The 18,632-nt window shown below is 49.7% G+C and overlaps 1 protein-coding gene across 3 annotated transcripts in view; it reads right to left on the minus strand.

Moving 5' to 3' along the window:
- Positions 1-18,632, minus strand: part of Xg (Xg glycoprotein (Xg blood group)) — a 41,971-nt gene that overhangs the window by 6,454 nt on the left and 16,885 nt on the right. The window contains exons 3-8 of one of the 3 annotated variants that reach the window (XM_013066474.3): positions 17,398-17,421; positions 12,567-12,626; positions 10,491-10,550; positions 7,711-7,767; positions 5,001-5,090; positions 1,551-1,595 (exon numbers count right to left, since the gene is read on the minus strand). In XM_013066474.3, coding sequence (XP_012921928.2) covers positions 1,551-1,595; positions 5,001-5,090; positions 7,711-7,767; positions 10,491-10,550; positions 12,567-12,626; positions 17,398-17,421 — 336 coding nt within the window. Of the gene's footprint in view, positions 1-1,550; positions 1,596-5,000; positions 5,091-5,367; positions 5,769-7,710; positions 7,768-10,490; positions 10,551-12,566; positions 12,627-17,397; positions 17,422-18,632 lie in introns of those variants that run through there. The other 2 variants (XM_013066475.3, XM_087209952.1) reach the window with 2 other exon arrangements.

The raw sequence follows: 18,632 nt of genomic DNA on the forward strand, positions 1-18,632 counted from the left end.
AACCCTCAGCTCCTCGAGGGAGGGCGCGGCAGGGGGCACAATGCCCAGCAGCTGGGCTCTGACAGAACTGCTTTCCACTGGGAGAAGCGGGCGCCAAAGGCTGCATGCGGAAGGCGGCTGGGAACCGGCAGGCCACATCGGGGGTTAGTGCGCTGGGGCCGTGACAGGAAGAGGCAGCTTCAATTTCAGGGTCAGGAGGGACACGTGCTCAGATGTGTGCAAAGGGGCAGACAGCACATGCACACACGGTGTGCATGGGACACAAATGTCAACGCACACGTGCTCACCTGTGGGCACACACGAACACTAGTGTGAGGCACACACATGTCCATACACATGCGCGCACACACACCCCTGTGCAATGTGACCCACCACACATAAATGCAACATGGAAGCACACACCTAACACATGCACACACACATAGCCAGACACATGCTCACACACAAATGTAACCTTCAAATGCACATGACATGTATGTAACAGGCAACACACATGCACACTGAATGATTCAGGCACATCTCCACACAAGTGTAGGCACACACCCAGCTCTAGCCTGCACACCCACACATAAACAAGTGCAACATGAAAGCACACACATAACATGCACACAGGCATGTGCACAGATGTGTGCTCATGCCAATGCAACATGCAATGCAGTACAATGCAGTACATGCAAGTAACAATGTAAGAGATGGATACCAGAAAACAGCACAGTACACTCACATGTTCACACACAGGCAGGCACACACTCCCCTGTGCAATATACACCTGTACAAATGCAATATGCAGACATACAAAACATGCATGTGCATGTGCCTAGTGCATTTGTGCAGGCACGAATGCAGCATTCAAGTGCACATATCACACAAGTGCCCCATGTACACAAGGCCCATGGTGCAACACATGTGTGCACACATGGTGCAATGCATACATATGCACACAGAGGGACAGACAGACACGTCTTGCCACACACATCTACATATGCAAATACATGTAGACATGCACATAAAATCACGCACTCCATGCATACAGCAGCATCCATGTGCACACAGCAAAACCTCTATGTGCAGAGGACACACACACACCTATGTATGAGCATGGAGAGGCATGATTGTGCCATATACACATGTAATTGAAGAGCACACGCAGGAACATGTGTGCACGCACTTGCATACTTGAAAAACACACACATAATCTCTATGCGCAAAGCTGCTCTGAACTCCACATGTGCATGCAATGTGTGTATCCACACACACACAACACCCAGGTGCGGGGATGTGCACACATACGTGCACACATGTGCATGACACACACTAACACAGCAGCGGGTCTCGGTTCTCTCTGGACACGAAGGGCTCACAGAATGCAAAACACCCGCCCGGAGGCTGCAGCAGGCATGCGGAGAACGCCGGCCAAGGTGCAGGTGCTGGTGGAGGTTAGATGCCCCGTGCCAGGTGCAGGCCCCAGTGCTGCTGTCCCGGCCCAGCCCCGGTTAGTTTTGTGCAGAAGGTGTGCGCACTTCCTCCCCGGCCCGCGAGACCCCCTTTACCGTAACCATTCCCATAGCGAGGCTTGGGCCTGTAGCCCTGTCCACCTGCGGGGTACAGAGGAGGCCATGAGCCATGAGCAGAGCTGAGAGACGTCACAGACGCACACGGCTCAGGGACCCAGCCAGGCAGAGGGGCGGTGAGGTGGCTGTCGAGGGCCAAGCGCACCCCGAGAGGAGCAGGTCCGTTCCCTTGGGAGTCAGGAGACAGCCCCCAAACAGGCAAGAAACAGACACTTCTCTGTGCATCTTTCTTTCTCTCTCTCTGTTTTTTTTGAGAGCAGGAATCGAACTCGGGACCTTGAGCTTGAGAGGCAGGCGGTGGAACCACTGAGCTAAATCCCGGCCCTCTGTGTTTCTTTATCGCATCCCGAGAGGAGTTGAAAACAACAGAATGTGAAACACCTGCTGCTGATTTCGAAGCGAGCTGATGAATGCAGAGATCGTTTACACGTGGAGGGGCCCAAACTGAAGGTCATCCCCATGTACCACAACTATATTTTAATGTCTTTAAATGTGGAGAGATAACGTCTGCTTTTTCCAAGCACAGGTGGCAGCTGCCAGCTGAGCACAGGCCCCTGAAAATCCCCCTGCTGCAGCCCTGACCCTCATGACCTCACGATGAGGCTGTTTGTTAACTGACTCTCTGACCTCAGTACCTCAGGCTGCAGCCATTTGGAGCTGGGGTCTTAAAGAGCCCTGAAGGTAAACTGAGTCCCCAGGGTGGCCCCAACCCCACCAGGCTGGGTCCTCCTGAGCAGAGGATGGAGGAGGCGGACACACACAGAGGGACGCGTGTGTGAGGACACAGGGAGCCCAGGGCTGAGGCCCCAGAGGAGCCCGTGCTGCCCACGCTGGGCCTCAGGCCTGCAGCTCCGGGACGGGATGGGAAGCGTCCGAGGTTTAAGTTTTCTGGTTTATGATATTCTGCTATAGCACCATGATTCACTAATTTTGGAATGAGACCCTCCCGCCTCTGCCTCCTCCGGGGCTCCAGGTGGCCCTGGGCTGCGGCCCCATCACACCAGGCTCTGCCTCCAACCCCCCGCGTCTCCTCCTCTGCCTCTCGTGAGGATGCTGCCTTTGGATCCAGGAGGCTGAGGCAGGATGTCCTCGTCCCCAGATCCTCGTCTGATTCCCTCTGCAGGGGCCCAGTTTCCACTCAGGCCCCATCTGATGCCCTACTGAGCCATGGACCCATCTTTTGTGGCCGTGAAACGCAGCCTTGCCGGACCGAGGTTGGGTGGCTGAGCCACAGCTCCACGCGGCCTTCGAGAAATGTATTACACCCACCCCTTTGGTAGCTCGCTCTCAGGGGGAAGGGCAGGGCAGGCGCAAAAGCTCATCAGCTCCCGGTGCCCAGGGCCGACCCTGCAGCGGGATCACATTCTCCCTCTCAGCCCCAGAGCCGGTGCATCTCGCAGGCAGGGGCTGTGAAGGACACAGCCACAGATCCGTGTTACTCACACCTGACACCCCGGCACCTCGCTTTGCCTTCGTCCTGCGGGGCAGAGCCATGCCGGCCGCTGATGGAGTGGGCTTGGACAGGGACCCCAGCCCCAGAGAGGGTTTGCAAGATCCACAAACCCCACACGCAGAGTCCTCTTACGCTGAGAGAGGCCACGTGCACAGCGGGGACCAAAACTTCCAAGAAGGGGAGCAGGGGAAGAAAAATCAGGGGAGGGCATCGCACAGGGGTTCACTTAGGAATGTTTCTGCCCCAACGGTGGCATCTTCAGTGCTGTGTTCTTATTCAGAAGTGGAGATTGTGACAGGAGTTTGGGTTCTCCTGGGGTCTTTGGGAAAAATTGAGGGAGGGGTGAAGCCTAGGGGAAGGGAGCTCGTTCAGCTGGGGTGAGGTTCTGGGTTCATGGGGACCACGAGAAGGAGAGGGGAGAAGAAGGAGGAGGAGGAGGAGGAGATGGAGGAGGAGGAGGAGGAGATGGAGGAGGAGATGGAGGAGGAGATGGAGGAGGAGATGGAGGAGGAGGAGATGGAGGAGGAGATGCAGGAGGAGATGGAGGAGGAGGAGGAGGAGATGGAGGAGGAGGAGGGGGAGATGGAGGAGGAGATGGAGGAGGAGATGGAAGAGGAGGAGATGGAGGAGGAGATGGAGGAGGAGGAGGAGGAGGAGATGGAGGAGGAGATGGAGGAGGAGGAGATGGAGGAGGAGATGGAGGAGGAGGAGATGGAGGAGGAGGAGATGGAGGAGGAGATGGAGGAGGAGATGGAGGAGGAGGAGGAGGAGATGGAGGAGGAGGAGGGGGAGATGGAGGAGGAGATGGAGGAGGAGATGGAAGAGGAGGAGATGGAGGAGGAGATGGAGGAGGAGGAGGAGGAGGAGATGGAGGAGGAGATGGAGGAGGAGGAGATGGAGGAGGAGATGGAGGAGGAGGAGATGGAGGAGGAGATGGAGGAGGAGGAGGAGGAGGAGATGGGGGAGGAGATGGGGAGGAGATGGAGGAGGAGATGGAGGAGGAGGAGATGGAGGAGGAGGAGATGGAGGAGGAGGAGATGGAGGAGGAGATGGAGGAGGAGGAGGGGGAGATGGGGGAGGAGATGGAGGAGGAGATGGAGGAGGAGATGGAGGAGGAGGAGGAGGAGGAGGAGATGGAGGAGGAGGAGGAGGAGGAGATGGGGGAGGAGATGGGGAGGAGATGGAGGAGGAGATGGAGGAGGAGGAGATGGAGGAGGAGGAGATGGAGGAGGAGATGGAGGAGGAGGAGATGGAGGAGGAGATGGAGGAGGAGGAGGAGGAGGAGGAGGGAGGAGGAGATGGAGGAGGAGGAGATGGAGGAGGAGATGGAGGAGGAGGAGGAGGAGGAGGAGGGGGAGATGGGGGAGGAGATGGAGGAGGAGATGGAGGAGGAGGAGATGGAGGAGGAGATGGAGGAGGAGATGGAGGAGGAGAAGATGGAGGAGGAGATGGAGGAGGAGACGGGGGAGGAGATGGAGGAGGAGATGGAGGAGGAGACGGGGGAGGAGATGGAGGAGTGAAATCACGGAGAAGCTCATCATGGAGAACCCAGTTTGGCTCCACAGGACTTCCCTGTCCCTCTGGGGTAGCCCTAGAACCCCAAGCATGTCCCCTCTTCATTCCAGCAGGTGATCGGGCTCCCCTACACCAAGGAAGGGAGGTGGTTGGTTGGTCTCTTCCCAATGGGCGTCTTGGTCCTTCGCTCTGTTTTCTTCCACTGAATTTCTCTCTGTCTCTCTCTGTCTCTGTCTCTGTCTCTGTCTCTCTCTCTGTCTCTGTCTCTCTCCCTCTCCCCCCACCAGCCCCTGGACACAGCTGCCGACCTCCTAAGCAGAGTCTCCCGAGTTCCTCACAGACCCCAGCACAGGCCCGTCACCAAAGCCCCCTGTCCCAGAGCACAGAGCAGGAGCAGCTGGGAGCTGCAGAATCCACCCTTGCACCTGCCACACCCTCCCGGCACCCACATGAGGACATACCTTGCGTGCCCCCGTAGCTGTTATAGCCACCGCCTCCTCCTGTCCCTCCGCCTCCTCCTCCTCCTCCTCCTCCTCCTATTCCTCCTCCTCCTGTGGGACAGACAAGGTGCGTTTGTGGGGCAGGCATATGAGGGGGCCTGGGGTCTCATGCCCCTCCTTTGCCCAAGCTGGTGTCAAACTTGAGATCCTCCTGTCAGCCTCCTAACAGAGCCTGAGTTGCAGGCCTGCAAAACTGTGCCTTGCTTTAGTTACTCTTTATTAAGAAGTAGTGTTTTATATTCTTCCCCGGTCATGGCTATGGTATACTCTAAGACAAAGCTCTTTATTGCATGTAAACCTTGCCGAAAAAATACACAGTGTCTCAGTGTCAATGTGTACATATATGTAAAGGTAGGAAGCTGTAACCATACACCTATACATGTGAAACTTGTATATGCACATAAACACATACAAAGAAATATGCATACATATACAGGTGCAATATATTTTTCCATACAAATATAAGAATAAATATAAAGAGAGGTACGTGAATACATACAAGAGATATGCATATGTGTGCACAGAAAATATATGCATACATATAAAAATATCTCTTCAGATGAATAAAAGTACACATGCATATCTGAAGCCATTTATATAGCCAGATGTGGTGGCGCATGCCTGTGATCCCAGCATTTGGGAGACTGAAGCAGGAGGATCGCTGTGAGTTCAAGGCCAGCCTGGGTTTCATCGTAGGTTCAAGGCCAGCCTGAAATGCATAGAATGACCCTGTCTCAAAAAACAAACAAAGCCATTTATATACCATATAAACATATGAGTACACAGAGTACGAAAAAGTATGCACATGTACAGCCTAAATATATATTTAGATGCAAAGTTATATGTGTCTTCATCGTACATATGTAAAGGTACATATATCCATATATGTGCATGTATAAATGTATATGCGTAGGTATGTCTACACACATGGAGCTGGATGTATGTCTATACACACCTACACAAATGTATGGATAAAGATGTTTTTAACTGTATAGGGAAATAAGGCATATACGGATATAAAGATATCTGCAGATACAGGATAATATGCATCTATATATTTATAAAGGCCTATATACACATATAAAATACATATACAAAGCCGTACATGTATGTATACATACAGAATATACAGACTTCACTACATAATAAATATATAAGACAATGTTTCATAAAGATATACATATATTCATATAATGGTAAATATATATAAAGGTATATGCTATGTATTCATGTATATATATGGTATAGTAAATGTATATGTGCACATATATATATATAAAAGGCATGCACGTACATAAAGATATGATAATGTATATTGTTTTATAAAGGTATATATCTACATAGCAAAATGTACATATCCACACATAAAAGGTGTATATGTATATAAGTGTACATATATATAAAAGGCATGTATATATAAAGATATATATGCGCTTATTAGGATATATGTAACAAAATATACATTCACAGATATAAAACTATACACTTATGTATGTATACATAAATGGCATGTACAAAGGCACATAAATATATATTTGTATTATAAAGATGTATATATATATATAGTGATTATACCTATCCGTGTGTGTATATATATATATAAAGCTTGTGTATACATTTCTGAAAATATATGTTTGGCAAAAAAGTACATTCATATAAAAATTATATGTATAAATATGTAAATGTATATATCTTTGCTTGTTTGTGTATATATAAAAAGCTTGTATATACCTATATGCAGATAAATATGTATAAATATATTATATATGTATATGTATAAATATGTATGTGTTTAATCAACTATATATACACAAAAATTATACATATAAATATGCAGAGTATATGTCTATGCATGTGTTTATGTATAAAAGGCTTCCATATACCTATACAAAAATGTATATTATGTATGTGTATACATATATAGAGCTTGTGCATACATAGCTAAGAATATATGAATATACCTGTGTGTTACCAAAAAAGACATACATATAAAAATGTGAAGGTGTATATATGTATGATTGTTTGAGTATACATAAAAGGGTTGCATGTACATATGGAAGGATATATAATATGTTTTATAAAAATATATATACACAAAAGGTATACAAATAAACATGTAAAGGTAAATACCCATGTATGTGTGCATATATATAAGGCCATGTACTGTAGATAGATATGTATGTGTGTACTTGTTTTATGCAGATATATACATAAACACACAAATTCACACGTGTACAATATATACTTGTGTGGGGGGGGGTGTACAGAGTCCACCAAAACATGTGTGCAGTTTTCGGGAGCAGACAAACTCGCACCAGTATCTCAGGGCCACATTTCTCGGGGCATCGTGAGATTCAGGCTCGCCTTGGTGCCCAGCCGTGCCCAGCTTCCGGGCAGAGATCACAGCTGCTGGGGTTCACGCGCTCTTTGTTGGCGGGCTCTGTGTGCGTGTGAAAGGCGTGTGCAGCACATGACAAGACACACGTGACATCTCAGTGCTCTGTACACACGCGTTAGAGACCCACATGCACAAATGCACAGGCAAAGTGTGCGTGTGAAGCTGCTGCGTGCACGCACTCCTGGATCCGGAGCCCCCGGCTTCTCCTGCCTCAGTGTCCCTCCCGCGCTGGCCCCCGTGGCCCCGTCCTGCCCTGGGTTGGCCCCCACCTACCTGCAGGCGGCTTGGGCCGGGGCGGATGGTACCCTTCATCCTCGTTGTTCCAGTGTCCTGCGGGGAGACCACACAGCAAGGTCACCTGCCCCGCGCACATACCACGCACGCGCTGCTGCCCCAGGCCCTTTGCACAGGACGTGCCATTGCCCCAGCGGCCCTCTCCAGCACCCTGGCCTCTCCCGGCGGCGGTGGCCTGCTGCATCTTTCCTGGACACCCAGGGACGTGCGGGACCAAAGTCCTGGAGTCCTGGGAGGCCGGTGGGGTGGCTGGGTGTCCTGCATCCTGGGACCAACACAGCGTGCCCTGCATCCTCCTGGGTGAAGACTTCTCAGCCCCCTAATGCCTGGCCTTCACGCAGCCACTTCTCCCATGCCACGCACCACAGGGACTTTGCACGTGCCAGCCTTGCTGACTTCTCCTGTCCATCCTTTCCTCCTCAGTTTCCCTGTCCTGCCCTGACTATTGTCCATCCTGAGGACACTGCTGACCATGGCACTGACCCTAGCTGAGCCCCCAGCCCAGATCCAAGCTCCCTGACTCCCACTACTTTTTATTTCTGCTCCTTGATCTCCAAAATATCATCATGCCCCTTCCTGTCTCTGCCTACACCCCAGGGCCAGGAGTAGGTGACAACCGGGGTGTCCAGGGGACCACGTTTAAGAGTCCTTCATGGCCCCAACAGCATCCCACATATTGGTCCCTTTTTTGCAAGTGTGCCTTACTGGGGATTGACCCCAGGGCCTTTGCACTGAGCTCCATCCCCAGCGCTTTAATATTTATTTATCTTGACACAGGGTCTTGCCAAGTTGCTAAATTGCCCAGGCTGGGCTGGAACTTGCAAACCTCCTGTCTCAGCCTCCCAGAGTGCCGGGATCGTCATGATGAGAGATTCAAAGGCGGGGACTTTCAGAAGCAATTGGAGATGCGTTGCTCTGCAACTTACTGCATCGGTGGATGGATTGACTCCTGCAGGCGTCATATGAATGGGCCCTTGGCTATCTCAGGAGCAGATCCATCCATCGCATGGTTCTACTTTCCACCTTTCCTGCCCATGGGCTCCCATTAGCAGTTTTTTCACACTTTTGCCCCAATACCTTAAGCTGAGAGCACCAGGAGCTGCCCCAGGACCTTTGGACCTGACACTCTTGTTTCCGCTCGTGGGCATACACAGCGTCTCTCACCCTATGATGCCCACCTCGCGATACTGGGATTCTGCTTGCAAGAAAACCATCACCAGAGGCAGCTGCTGCAGCTGGGCTCATGAAGACTTCTCTCTTCGTGGATCTGCACACCTTTCCTGAGCGATCCCCCCGAGTGCATGCATTGGAAGCCGGGTCCACAAGGTGGGTGCGGCCAGACAGCGGGGAACCCTGAGAGGTGGGGTCTGCTGGGAGGCTGCGTTTGTCAGCTTTGCTGCGGCTGAGACGCGACACCAACACGGCCCACTTACAGGAAGAAGGGCTTCACCTGGCTCAGGGGCTTTGCTCCACGGTCAGCTGGGACCTGGCTTAGACCTAGATGTCCCCCCCCCAAATTCTCCTGTGTGTAGAAGGTGACGGCTCAGGGGGCGCTGTGCTCGTCAGTGGATCCATCATGGATGAGCTCCTGGTGAATGAGCTGTAGGAGGTGGGGCCTGGCTGGAGGAGGTCACTGGAGTGTGACCTGGAAGGGTGAGTTCTTGTCCCAGCTCCTCCCTTCTCTCTCTGCTTCCTGGTCACCATGATGTGAGCATCTTTCCTCCTCCACTCCTGTCCACCATGATGCTCCTGCCTTGGAGCAGCCAACCATGGACTGAACCCTCTGAGACCATGGGAGCAGCCAACCATAGACTGAACCCCCTGAGACCACTGGAGCAGCTGACCATGGACTGAACCCTCTGAGACCACTGGAGCAGCTGACCATGGACTGAACCCCCTGAGACCACTGGAGCAGCCGACCATGGACTGAACCCTATCAACTATGAAAACCATGAGGCTCTCTCTCTCCTCTCTCCTGCCTTCTTTCTCTCTCTGTCTCTCTCTCCCCTCTCTCCCTTTTTCTCTTCTTCCTGGCCACCCTGACGTCAGCATCTCTCTTCCTCCATACCCATCTGCCATGATGCTTCTACCTTGGAGCAGCTAACCATGGACTGAATCCTCTGAGACCATGAAAATCATGATCCTTCTCTTCTCTTCTCTTCTCGTCTCTTCTCTTCCTCTCCCCCTCCCTCCCTCCCTTCCCCTCATTCCAGGCCACCATGATGTGAGCATCTTTCCTCCCCCAAGCCTGTCCACCATCTTGTTCCTGCCTTGGAGCAGCCGACCATGGACTGAACCCTCTGAAACTGTGAGCCAAAAATGCATCTCTCTTCCTTTGCATTGTAGCTCCCGAGTATTGTGTCCCGGTGCCTACAATGACTCGTAGGTGACCAACACAGCCGGCTGCAAGCCAGAGCCATCATGACAGAAGGCCATGGCGGAGCAAGCAAGCTCAGCGTGACCTTCCACAGGCACCCCCTCCCCTCCTCACCCAGACCCACCTCCAACAGCACCCTGGGCGGGAGCGTTACTGGACCGACCCACAGACGTGGACAGCACCGCTCTGAGCCAGTCACCTGCCCAGTAGCCTGCAAACCCTCCCAAGCTGACAGCTGGGATTCAGGGGCCCAAGGACCTGGAAACCATCAGGGCCACTGCCCCGTGCACCTCAGAATCAACAGCTGCGTCACCCCCAAGTTGGGGACCCCAAGGCATGAAAGGAGAGGTTTTGTGCAAAGCCTCCTGCAAAGGACTCTGACCTCCGTGGTTATTATTTTCCGGCTGCGGGCGTGGCTGCGGCTTTAGCCGTGGGTAGATACCTGTCAGGGAACAAAACAAGGATTTCAGCAAGAGAATGACATCATTCAGCAATGAGCCAGCTGTACAAGAAAACACACACGTGCACGTGCACACACACACACACACACGAGACACTGCCGCCTAGGGATGCCCTATAATTCCCAGCCTACCGTAGACCCCCAAAATCACACACCTAAAATTCGCATTAATGCCTCAAACCACAAAGCTGAAAAGAAACTCTCACTTTGATGTGCTCAATCCATCTGCCTGGTTCTCGTCACCCAAAACCAACCCCCCCCAAATCTACCAATTCCTGACATCAATAGGGCAGATATCCAGCGGGTGACATTACAGCTTCTGGGGAAATTAAAATTTCCAGGACTATTGACAAAGTGCGGCTGGCAAGCATAGGATGGGCACATCTTTCCTTCATTTTCTTCTTTTAATTTATTTTAGTGTGCGTTTGTGATGCGCAACACATTCATCACGGGGAGTTGATACACATACACATCGCATCATAACCCTTTTAGTCTTCTCTTCTCATTTCCAGAAGACCCGTCTCCCTACTTCCTATCATCTTTTATTTTGCTTTTTATTTCTACTTTGGGTCTCTCATATAAGAGAAAGTATGTGATACTGAAGCTCGTGCGCCTGATTTATTTCACTTAACATTATGGTCTCGGGGTGCAGCCATTTTCCTACAGATGACTCAAGTTCATCCTTCTTCGTGGCAGAGTAGTACTCCACTGGGTAAACACTACGCTTTCTTTGTCCATTCACCTGCTGATGGACACAGAGGCTGCTTCCAAGACGCAGCTGTGGTGAGTTGTGCTGCTGTATACACGGGTGTGCGTGGATCCCTGTGATATGAGGCCATGTTTCCTTGGGATGCTGTGCTATACCTGCTGCCTAGGGTTTTTCAAACTTCTGTGGCAATGCCCTGAACTCATGGGCCCCACAGCAGCCTCCCCACCATGCCTGGCTTAACGTGACTTGCTTGTAAACGTGAGGAAGACTGCAGTGAGCTCTGAACTCTTAAGGCCAGAAGGAGGCACCAGGAAGCCGCCTGAGCCTTCTGGACTTAGCTTCCTTCTCCCTGCACTCGCTGCCTGGCCACGTTTTCAGTTTCTCGGCTTGGCCGACGGATCGAGGCTTTGCTGCTATAATTCCCAGCCTGCTTTTACAGAAACAGACGTTTTTATGTCTATTTCTGTGTGCTGCATAGCATTCATTGGCAAGTGTGTGATCCATCTGCAGCATGTACCTCTCTCTGTCCGCCTCTGGGGTGGGAAATAGAGCCGCGAACACAAGAAACCACACTCCGTAGACAAGGGTTTGGTTCTGTTGCTTTTCGGTCCTGGGGATCAAATCCAGGGGCTTTGCACTGAGCTACACCCCCGGCCCTGTTTTAGGTTGATTTGTTTTTCATTTCGAGTCAGGGTCTGGCTCAGTTGCTGAGTCCACCAACAGATGAATGGATGAAGAGAGTGTGGTATTTGTGCACCGTGGAGCACTACTCTGTCATGAAGAAGGATAAAGTGGAGCCACGTGTAGGCAAACAGAAGCCTGGTGCTGCTGGGGTCCCTGTGAAGAGCGTGGCCTTTCTTTGCTTCTTTCCTTCCTTCTTTCCTTTCCTTTCTTTTCCTCCTTCCTTCCTTTCTTTCCTTTCCTTTGCTTTCATTTTCTTTTTTCCTTCCTTTTCGTTTCTTTTTCTTCCTTTCATTTCTTTGCTTCCCTCCCCTTTCCCTTCCTTTCCTTCCTTACTTCTTTCTTTTCCTTCCTTTTCCTTCCTTCCTCTCCATTCCATCCTTCCCTCCACCCCTCCTTCCTCCTGCCACCTTCCCCCTCCCCAGCTCTGCACGTTCACCCCCAGCCTGACCCTCAGCTGCCCCGTGACCCTTTTTATTGCTTTTCGTGACAGAGCGTCTCACGGAGCCCCCCACGCCGCCCGTGAACTTGATGTCCTCCTGCCTCAGCCTCCCCGAGGGTGGGGGTGACAGGCAGCGAGGCCCCACCCAGCACACTGGGATCCTTACCTCCGCCGTGGCCGGGGCTCTCGGGCTGCGGGTAAGGAGGCTTTGGCCGCGGGTGCCCATCTGCGGGGGAGACGACACTAGGTTATTCGACCTCAGAATCTGATTCTTCTGCCGGCAGCTGGAAAACGAGCTCCTGCGGACCAAGGATTTTACCTCTGCTTCCCGGGGTGGAGCCGGGGCGTGCTGATGACCAGTGTCGGCCTAAAACCGCTCAGCGCCAGAGCAGCTAGAGAGAGCCCTGCACACCCCACTTTGTCGTGCTGCCAAGGAGGATCCATTCGACCCAGCGATTCCCCTCCAAGGCTCTTCCCAAAAGAGTTAAAGCCCTCGTAACACAGTGCTCCACGCACACCCGTGTTTCCAGCAGCACAATTCACGACAGCTGCACCTCGGAAGCGGCCTCTGTGTCCATCAGCAGATGAGTGGATAAAGGAAAGGTGGTGCTTCCACGCGGTGGAGTACTACACGGCCACGAAGAAGGATAAACTCGAGTCATTTGTAAATAACGGATGCACCTTGCGACCACGATGTTAGGTGAAGTAAATCAGACGCACACAGTTCCGTATCACACGGTTTCTCTTGTATGAGAAACCCCAAATATAAATACAGAGCAAAATAAATGACAGAGATAGACCTTGGGCAGATGATAGGGCCCGATGGCGGGGGGGGGGTGGAGGGCGTGCAGACAAAGGGATGTAAAAAGGACCCCGCTGTGATGCGTCTGTGTGCCAACTCCCCACAGTGAACCAATCTTTACGTAGCAGAAAGCTATACCCATAAACATACGTGACTGTGTCCCACCAAAAGCAGAAAACGGAAAATGATGTACTTTCTCCCACACTGGAACCTAAGAGAGATAAACGAAGCAAGCTTCTAAACGAAAGAGAGGAGAGAAAAGTAGGAAGGAAGTCCTGGAGAAGAAGCAGAGGCGGGGGAAGATCAGGTCTCGCTTTGTAGCCCAGGCTGGCCTGGAACGCGAGGAGATCCTCCTGCCTCAGCCTCCCGAGTGCTGGGATGCCAGGTGTAAACAGACAGGAAAGAGAGAGGCGGATACGCTTGGCCTGAGTGGCTGCGTGTGCTCGGTTTACCCTCGGCTTGTTCGCGGGACCCGCATCTCCCTTTAGAGTCACTGTGTTGGTTGGGTTATTATTCTTCATAATATTGAAACCCCCAAGGGCTGTGGATGATGCCTACTGCACTCTACGAATGTACATTTATTCTTAAAATACTAATAATATTTTCTTAGTAATACTTTATTCTTACTATTTTCTTTACTCTTAATAGTATTTCCATCTTTTATGTTTTATTATATATTATTTTATATATATATATTATGATTCCTTATCATAGTCTTGTTTTTTTGGTACCGGGGATCCAACTCTGGACCTTGCGCTTGCAAGGCAGGCGCCAGAACCACTGAGCTACATCCCCGGCTAATTCTTCTTATTTTTAATATTCTTAGGAATGCTGTTTATTCTTAATATTTGCATCTTTGTTCTTAAAAGTTTATTATTCTTTATCATATTCTTAATACTGTCATTCTCAATATTTTAAATACTTTTTAGTAACACTCTTTATTCTTAATATTTTCTTTAGTTTTAATACTTTCACCTTCATTCTTAATATTTTTATTCTCTATTCTTTAACAGTCTTACTATTTTTATTCTTAATTTTTTCTTACTATTTTAATTATTATTTTCATAATATTTATTTTTAATATTTTCTCAGTTCTTAATATCTATTCTTAATCTCTCAAAATATTTATTCCTTATTCTTATTGTTCACTTAATTCTTAATATTTATTCTTGGTTTGGGGGGGCTTTTTTGGTACCGGGGATCGAACTCGGGTCCTTGTGCTTGCGCAGCAGGTGGCGAAACCACTGAGCTAAATCCCCGGCCTTAATATTTATTCTTAATATAATTTTCTTAATAATATTCATTCTTTATTCTCAATAGTTTCTGAATTTTTAATATCATTTATTCTTCACATTTTCTTAGTAATTTCTGTTCTTTATTCTAATACTTTTATGATATATAAATTATATAAAATATAAATTATATTTATCCTTAACATTTTCTTAATATTTATTCTTTCTGCTCCATAACATTTCTATCATCCAGACCAATAGATCTCTGCTCTCAATTCCTAATAATATTACTGACATGAACAGGAAATATTCGTACTTTCTGAATAGCGTTTCATAATCTCATCGGTGCCGAAACCCAGTAGTTCTGCAGAGAAAGACTTTTTTGAACATCCCGTGATTGGATTTTGCAATTCTCGCTCTCCTCCACGAGGAAACTGAGCGTGACCCAGCGCACACGTGCACGATGCTCGCAAAACACAGAGATGGAAAAACATTGTCTCTTCTCCCTAAACATCGAGGCTAACGGTGGTGCCATCGCTGTGTCATGCGGGAAGCCGCCCTTGCTGGGTCCCAAAGCAACTCCCTCTCCGTGGATCTTGTTTTGTTCTGTTCTTGACACAGGGTCTCCTTATAGAGCCCAGGCTGGCTTTGAACTCATGGCGATCCTCCTGCCTCAGCCTCCCAGAGTTCTGGGATGGCACCACCACACCCAGCTGCTCAATGTCTATCTTTTCAGAATATTTGAGTTTACACAAATACCAAATTCCACCAATGTCGGATTACTCGACCTCACTTTCCCTCTTCACGTGATCCCTGCTGCCTCATGTTTAATTAAGGAATTTAATCCCAAATGGCTGACACTCCTTAGATTTTTAAAAATCAGTATTTTTTGTGAAGCAGGGCATAGTAGCAGTGCATGCCTATAATCCCAGCACTTGGGAGGCTGAGGCAGGAGGACCGCCATGAATTCGAGGCCAGCCTGGGCTGCACAGAGAATTATATTATTTTTTGTGGCATCAGGGATCCAACCCAGGGCTTTGAGCATGCCAGGAAAGCACAAATTGTCAAGTTTCGCCAACATATTCCTTCAAGCCTTGAGCTACGCACACTGAGCCTAGGCAGGAGAATCCCTTTGTCCCGAAGGACGAACATTCCCCAGCCACCAAGGACTGCAGAGATTTCTCCTGGAAACATCTCAGCCACCTCGCTCTGCCTGAACAGTGACCTGCACTTCCCACCTTTGCCCAGCAGCCCAGGTTCGAGTCATGACACGTAAACGTCCTCGCTCCCTGTCCGTCCTGGCCACCTCCAACTGACACGGTGGGCCTCGGACAGTCCAGGGTGTCTATGTATTTATTGTTCCATTTAACTTGCAAAGAGCAAATGCGCCCCCTCCCTCCTGGTGAGCCCCAGGGTGACAAGTTTGGGACCAGAGCCCAGCAGAAAGCCGCACCCCGAAGAACTCACCCTCATCTCCCATGTTCAGCCAAGCCTCGGCAAAGACACTTCCCTGTGTCACGGCAGCGAAGCTTCACACACAGCCAAGATGTTATCAACCGTCACTGTCCTGAGTCATTTTAGAGCTCAAGACACCCCGGATTTGGCCCTGCGGGACCCCTCCACCCACCTCCACCTCCTCTGGATTCTGGATGACGCCCTCCTGACCATGCGCCTCTATCTCTTGGTTGTGTTTCCATTTGAGAAAGATCTGTCTGCCTACTTCCTGTCATCTATCTCTTATTTTGCTCATTAATTACACGTTAGGTTTCTCTTATAAGAGAAACTAGGTGATACTGAAGCTCCTGTGTCTGGTTTATTTCACTTAACTTCGTGGTCTCAAGGTGCATCCATTTTCCTACACGTGACTCAAGCCTATCCTTCTTCGTGGCAGTATAGTACTCCATTGTGTGTCAACACATTTCCTTTATCCACTCATCTGCAGATGGACACAGAGGCTGCTTCCAAGATTCAGCTATTGTGAGTTGTGCTGCCGTACACACGGATGTGCACGGCTCACAGCCCTATGTGGTTACCTTTCATTTAAAAACAGAATGAGGGCCAGCGATTTAGCCCAGTGGTTTCGCCACCTGCTGCCCAAGTACAAAGACCCAAGTTTGATCCCCGGTACCAAAAATAAAAAATAAAAATAAAAAAATAATAGAAATAAAAACAGAATGAACTGGGGTGAAACCCACATAACTTAATATTAAAACAAACCCAATTTTAAGCAAATAATTGACAAGGTTGTGTGACCATCACTTCTATCTACTCCCAGAACATTCACACCACGTCAGAAGGAGACACTGCACCCCACAGCCCTCAGGCCCCATTCCCATTCCCAGCCCTGGCAGCCGCTAATCTGCTTTCTATCTCTGTGGATCGGCCTGCTCTGGACATTTGATATCAGTAGAATCACACACCCTGTGTCCTTTTCAATCTGGTTTCTCGACTGTCAAGAACCTAACTTTCATCCATGTTGTAGCAGGTCCCGATAAGGAGTCGTTTCTTTTTCAGGGCTACGTAATATTCCACCCACCGCATGGGTGGTCCATTTGTGCATGCTTTCACCCACCATTGGCCACTCAGGTTGTTCTCACCTTGTGGCCTTAATGAACACAAGTACTGCTGGAAGCATGCATGTGCAAGTTTTCTTTGAACACTTGTATTCAATCCTTGGGTGTATACACCCGGGATTGGAACTGGGCTATCGTATAGTCAATCTGCAATCATACGGTCAACCTGTTTTATTTTTCTGATGGTCCACCAACTCCCTTTCCACAGCACCATTGTGACTTCCACCAGCAACAGACGTGAGGTGCTACACAGCCCCAGTGACGCCTGCTAACCAGCCCGTTCCTAGCCCTCTGTGATGCACTCCTCAAACAAAAAACAGGCACAACCAACCCTTCAAAGACATCAGGGCCGGGAGGTGCCTCACAGGTACTCAGCCCAAAGTCACTCACCAGAGCTTGGCTTCTTTGTGGGTTCTGTGGAGAGAGAGAGAGAGAAAAAAACAAATCCGACAAGTGCCAAAGACTCCAATAAATGCTACTGATTTCAGAATGAAAAGAAAATGACTACTGAACAATACGAAGACGATTGGATAAAGAGAGTGGGTTCTCTATATGCAGTGGAGTATTATGCAGCCCCAAAGAAGGAAGATTTTTCATTTACACTGAAATGAACATCCTGAGGATGAAATAAGCCAGACTCCGAAAGACAAGTATTGCTCTTCCTAGTATGTGGAATTTTTTTTAAAAGGTGACAAGAAAGTAGGAGGGAGATAATGACTACACAAGAACAAGGGAATCAGGGTGAGGGAGAGGGTGTGTAACGGTGGGTAACACAGGGCTCAACAGGATAAAAATATATGCACTGAAACCCCCCAAAATGTGAGATGTGGACCATGGGGCAATGTGGGCCCTATGGTTTAGATCTAGATGTCCCTGAAAGTCTTCTGTGTCCAGAGCTGGGCTTTTGCAAGGTGACTGGCTCATGGGGCGCTGTGCTCATCAGTGGATCATCATGGAGGAGCTCCTGGTGAATGAGCTGTAGGAGGTGGGGCCTGGCTGGAGGAGCTCACTGGGGTGTGACCTGGAAGGGTGAGTTCTTGTCCCAGCTCCTCCCTTCTCTCTCTGCTTCCAGGTCACCATGATATGAGCGTCTTTCCTCCCCTACATCTGTCCACCATGATGCTCCTGCCTTGGAGCAGCTGAGCATGGACTGAACCCTCTGAGACCACTGGAGCAGCCAACCATGGACCGAACCCACAGAGATCATGAGCCAAATTAAACCTCTTCTTCTTTAAGTTCTTAATGTTGAATATTTTGTGCCAGCAACAAAAAAAAAGTAGCTAAGAAATGGGGTAATGTGGGTGTGTGGGAGCAATGAACAAAGGGTTCTGTGCATGTTCAAATCTGCCAAGATGAAATCCATCAATGTGTATCCCAAACAGGACGACTCACAGACCTCAAGTGTTCAGGTCCATGGCGCACTGCAAGAGCCACGCAGCGGTTTGAGAAGAAATAAAGGTTCCTGGCCCAGCTTCCAGAATGATGCTCTCTGTCTCTGTCTCCATGAGTGAATCACGTATTCACTCAGCAAACACAAACTGAACATCAAGTTACCAGGGGGGCATCCATGACCTCACCAGAAACTGTGCTAGGGTGAGGACAGAATTCACGGTCGCGGGTATCAG

The sequence above is a fragment of the Heterocephalus glaber genome, unplaced genomic scaffold, assembly GCF_053883595.1.
Source record: "Heterocephalus glaber isolate CG9 unplaced genomic scaffold, H.glaber_assembly_v1.0 deba00001072, whole genome shotgun sequence".
NCBI classification, from domain to species: domain Eukaryota; kingdom Metazoa; phylum Chordata; class Mammalia; order Rodentia; family Bathyergidae; genus Heterocephalus; species Heterocephalus glaber.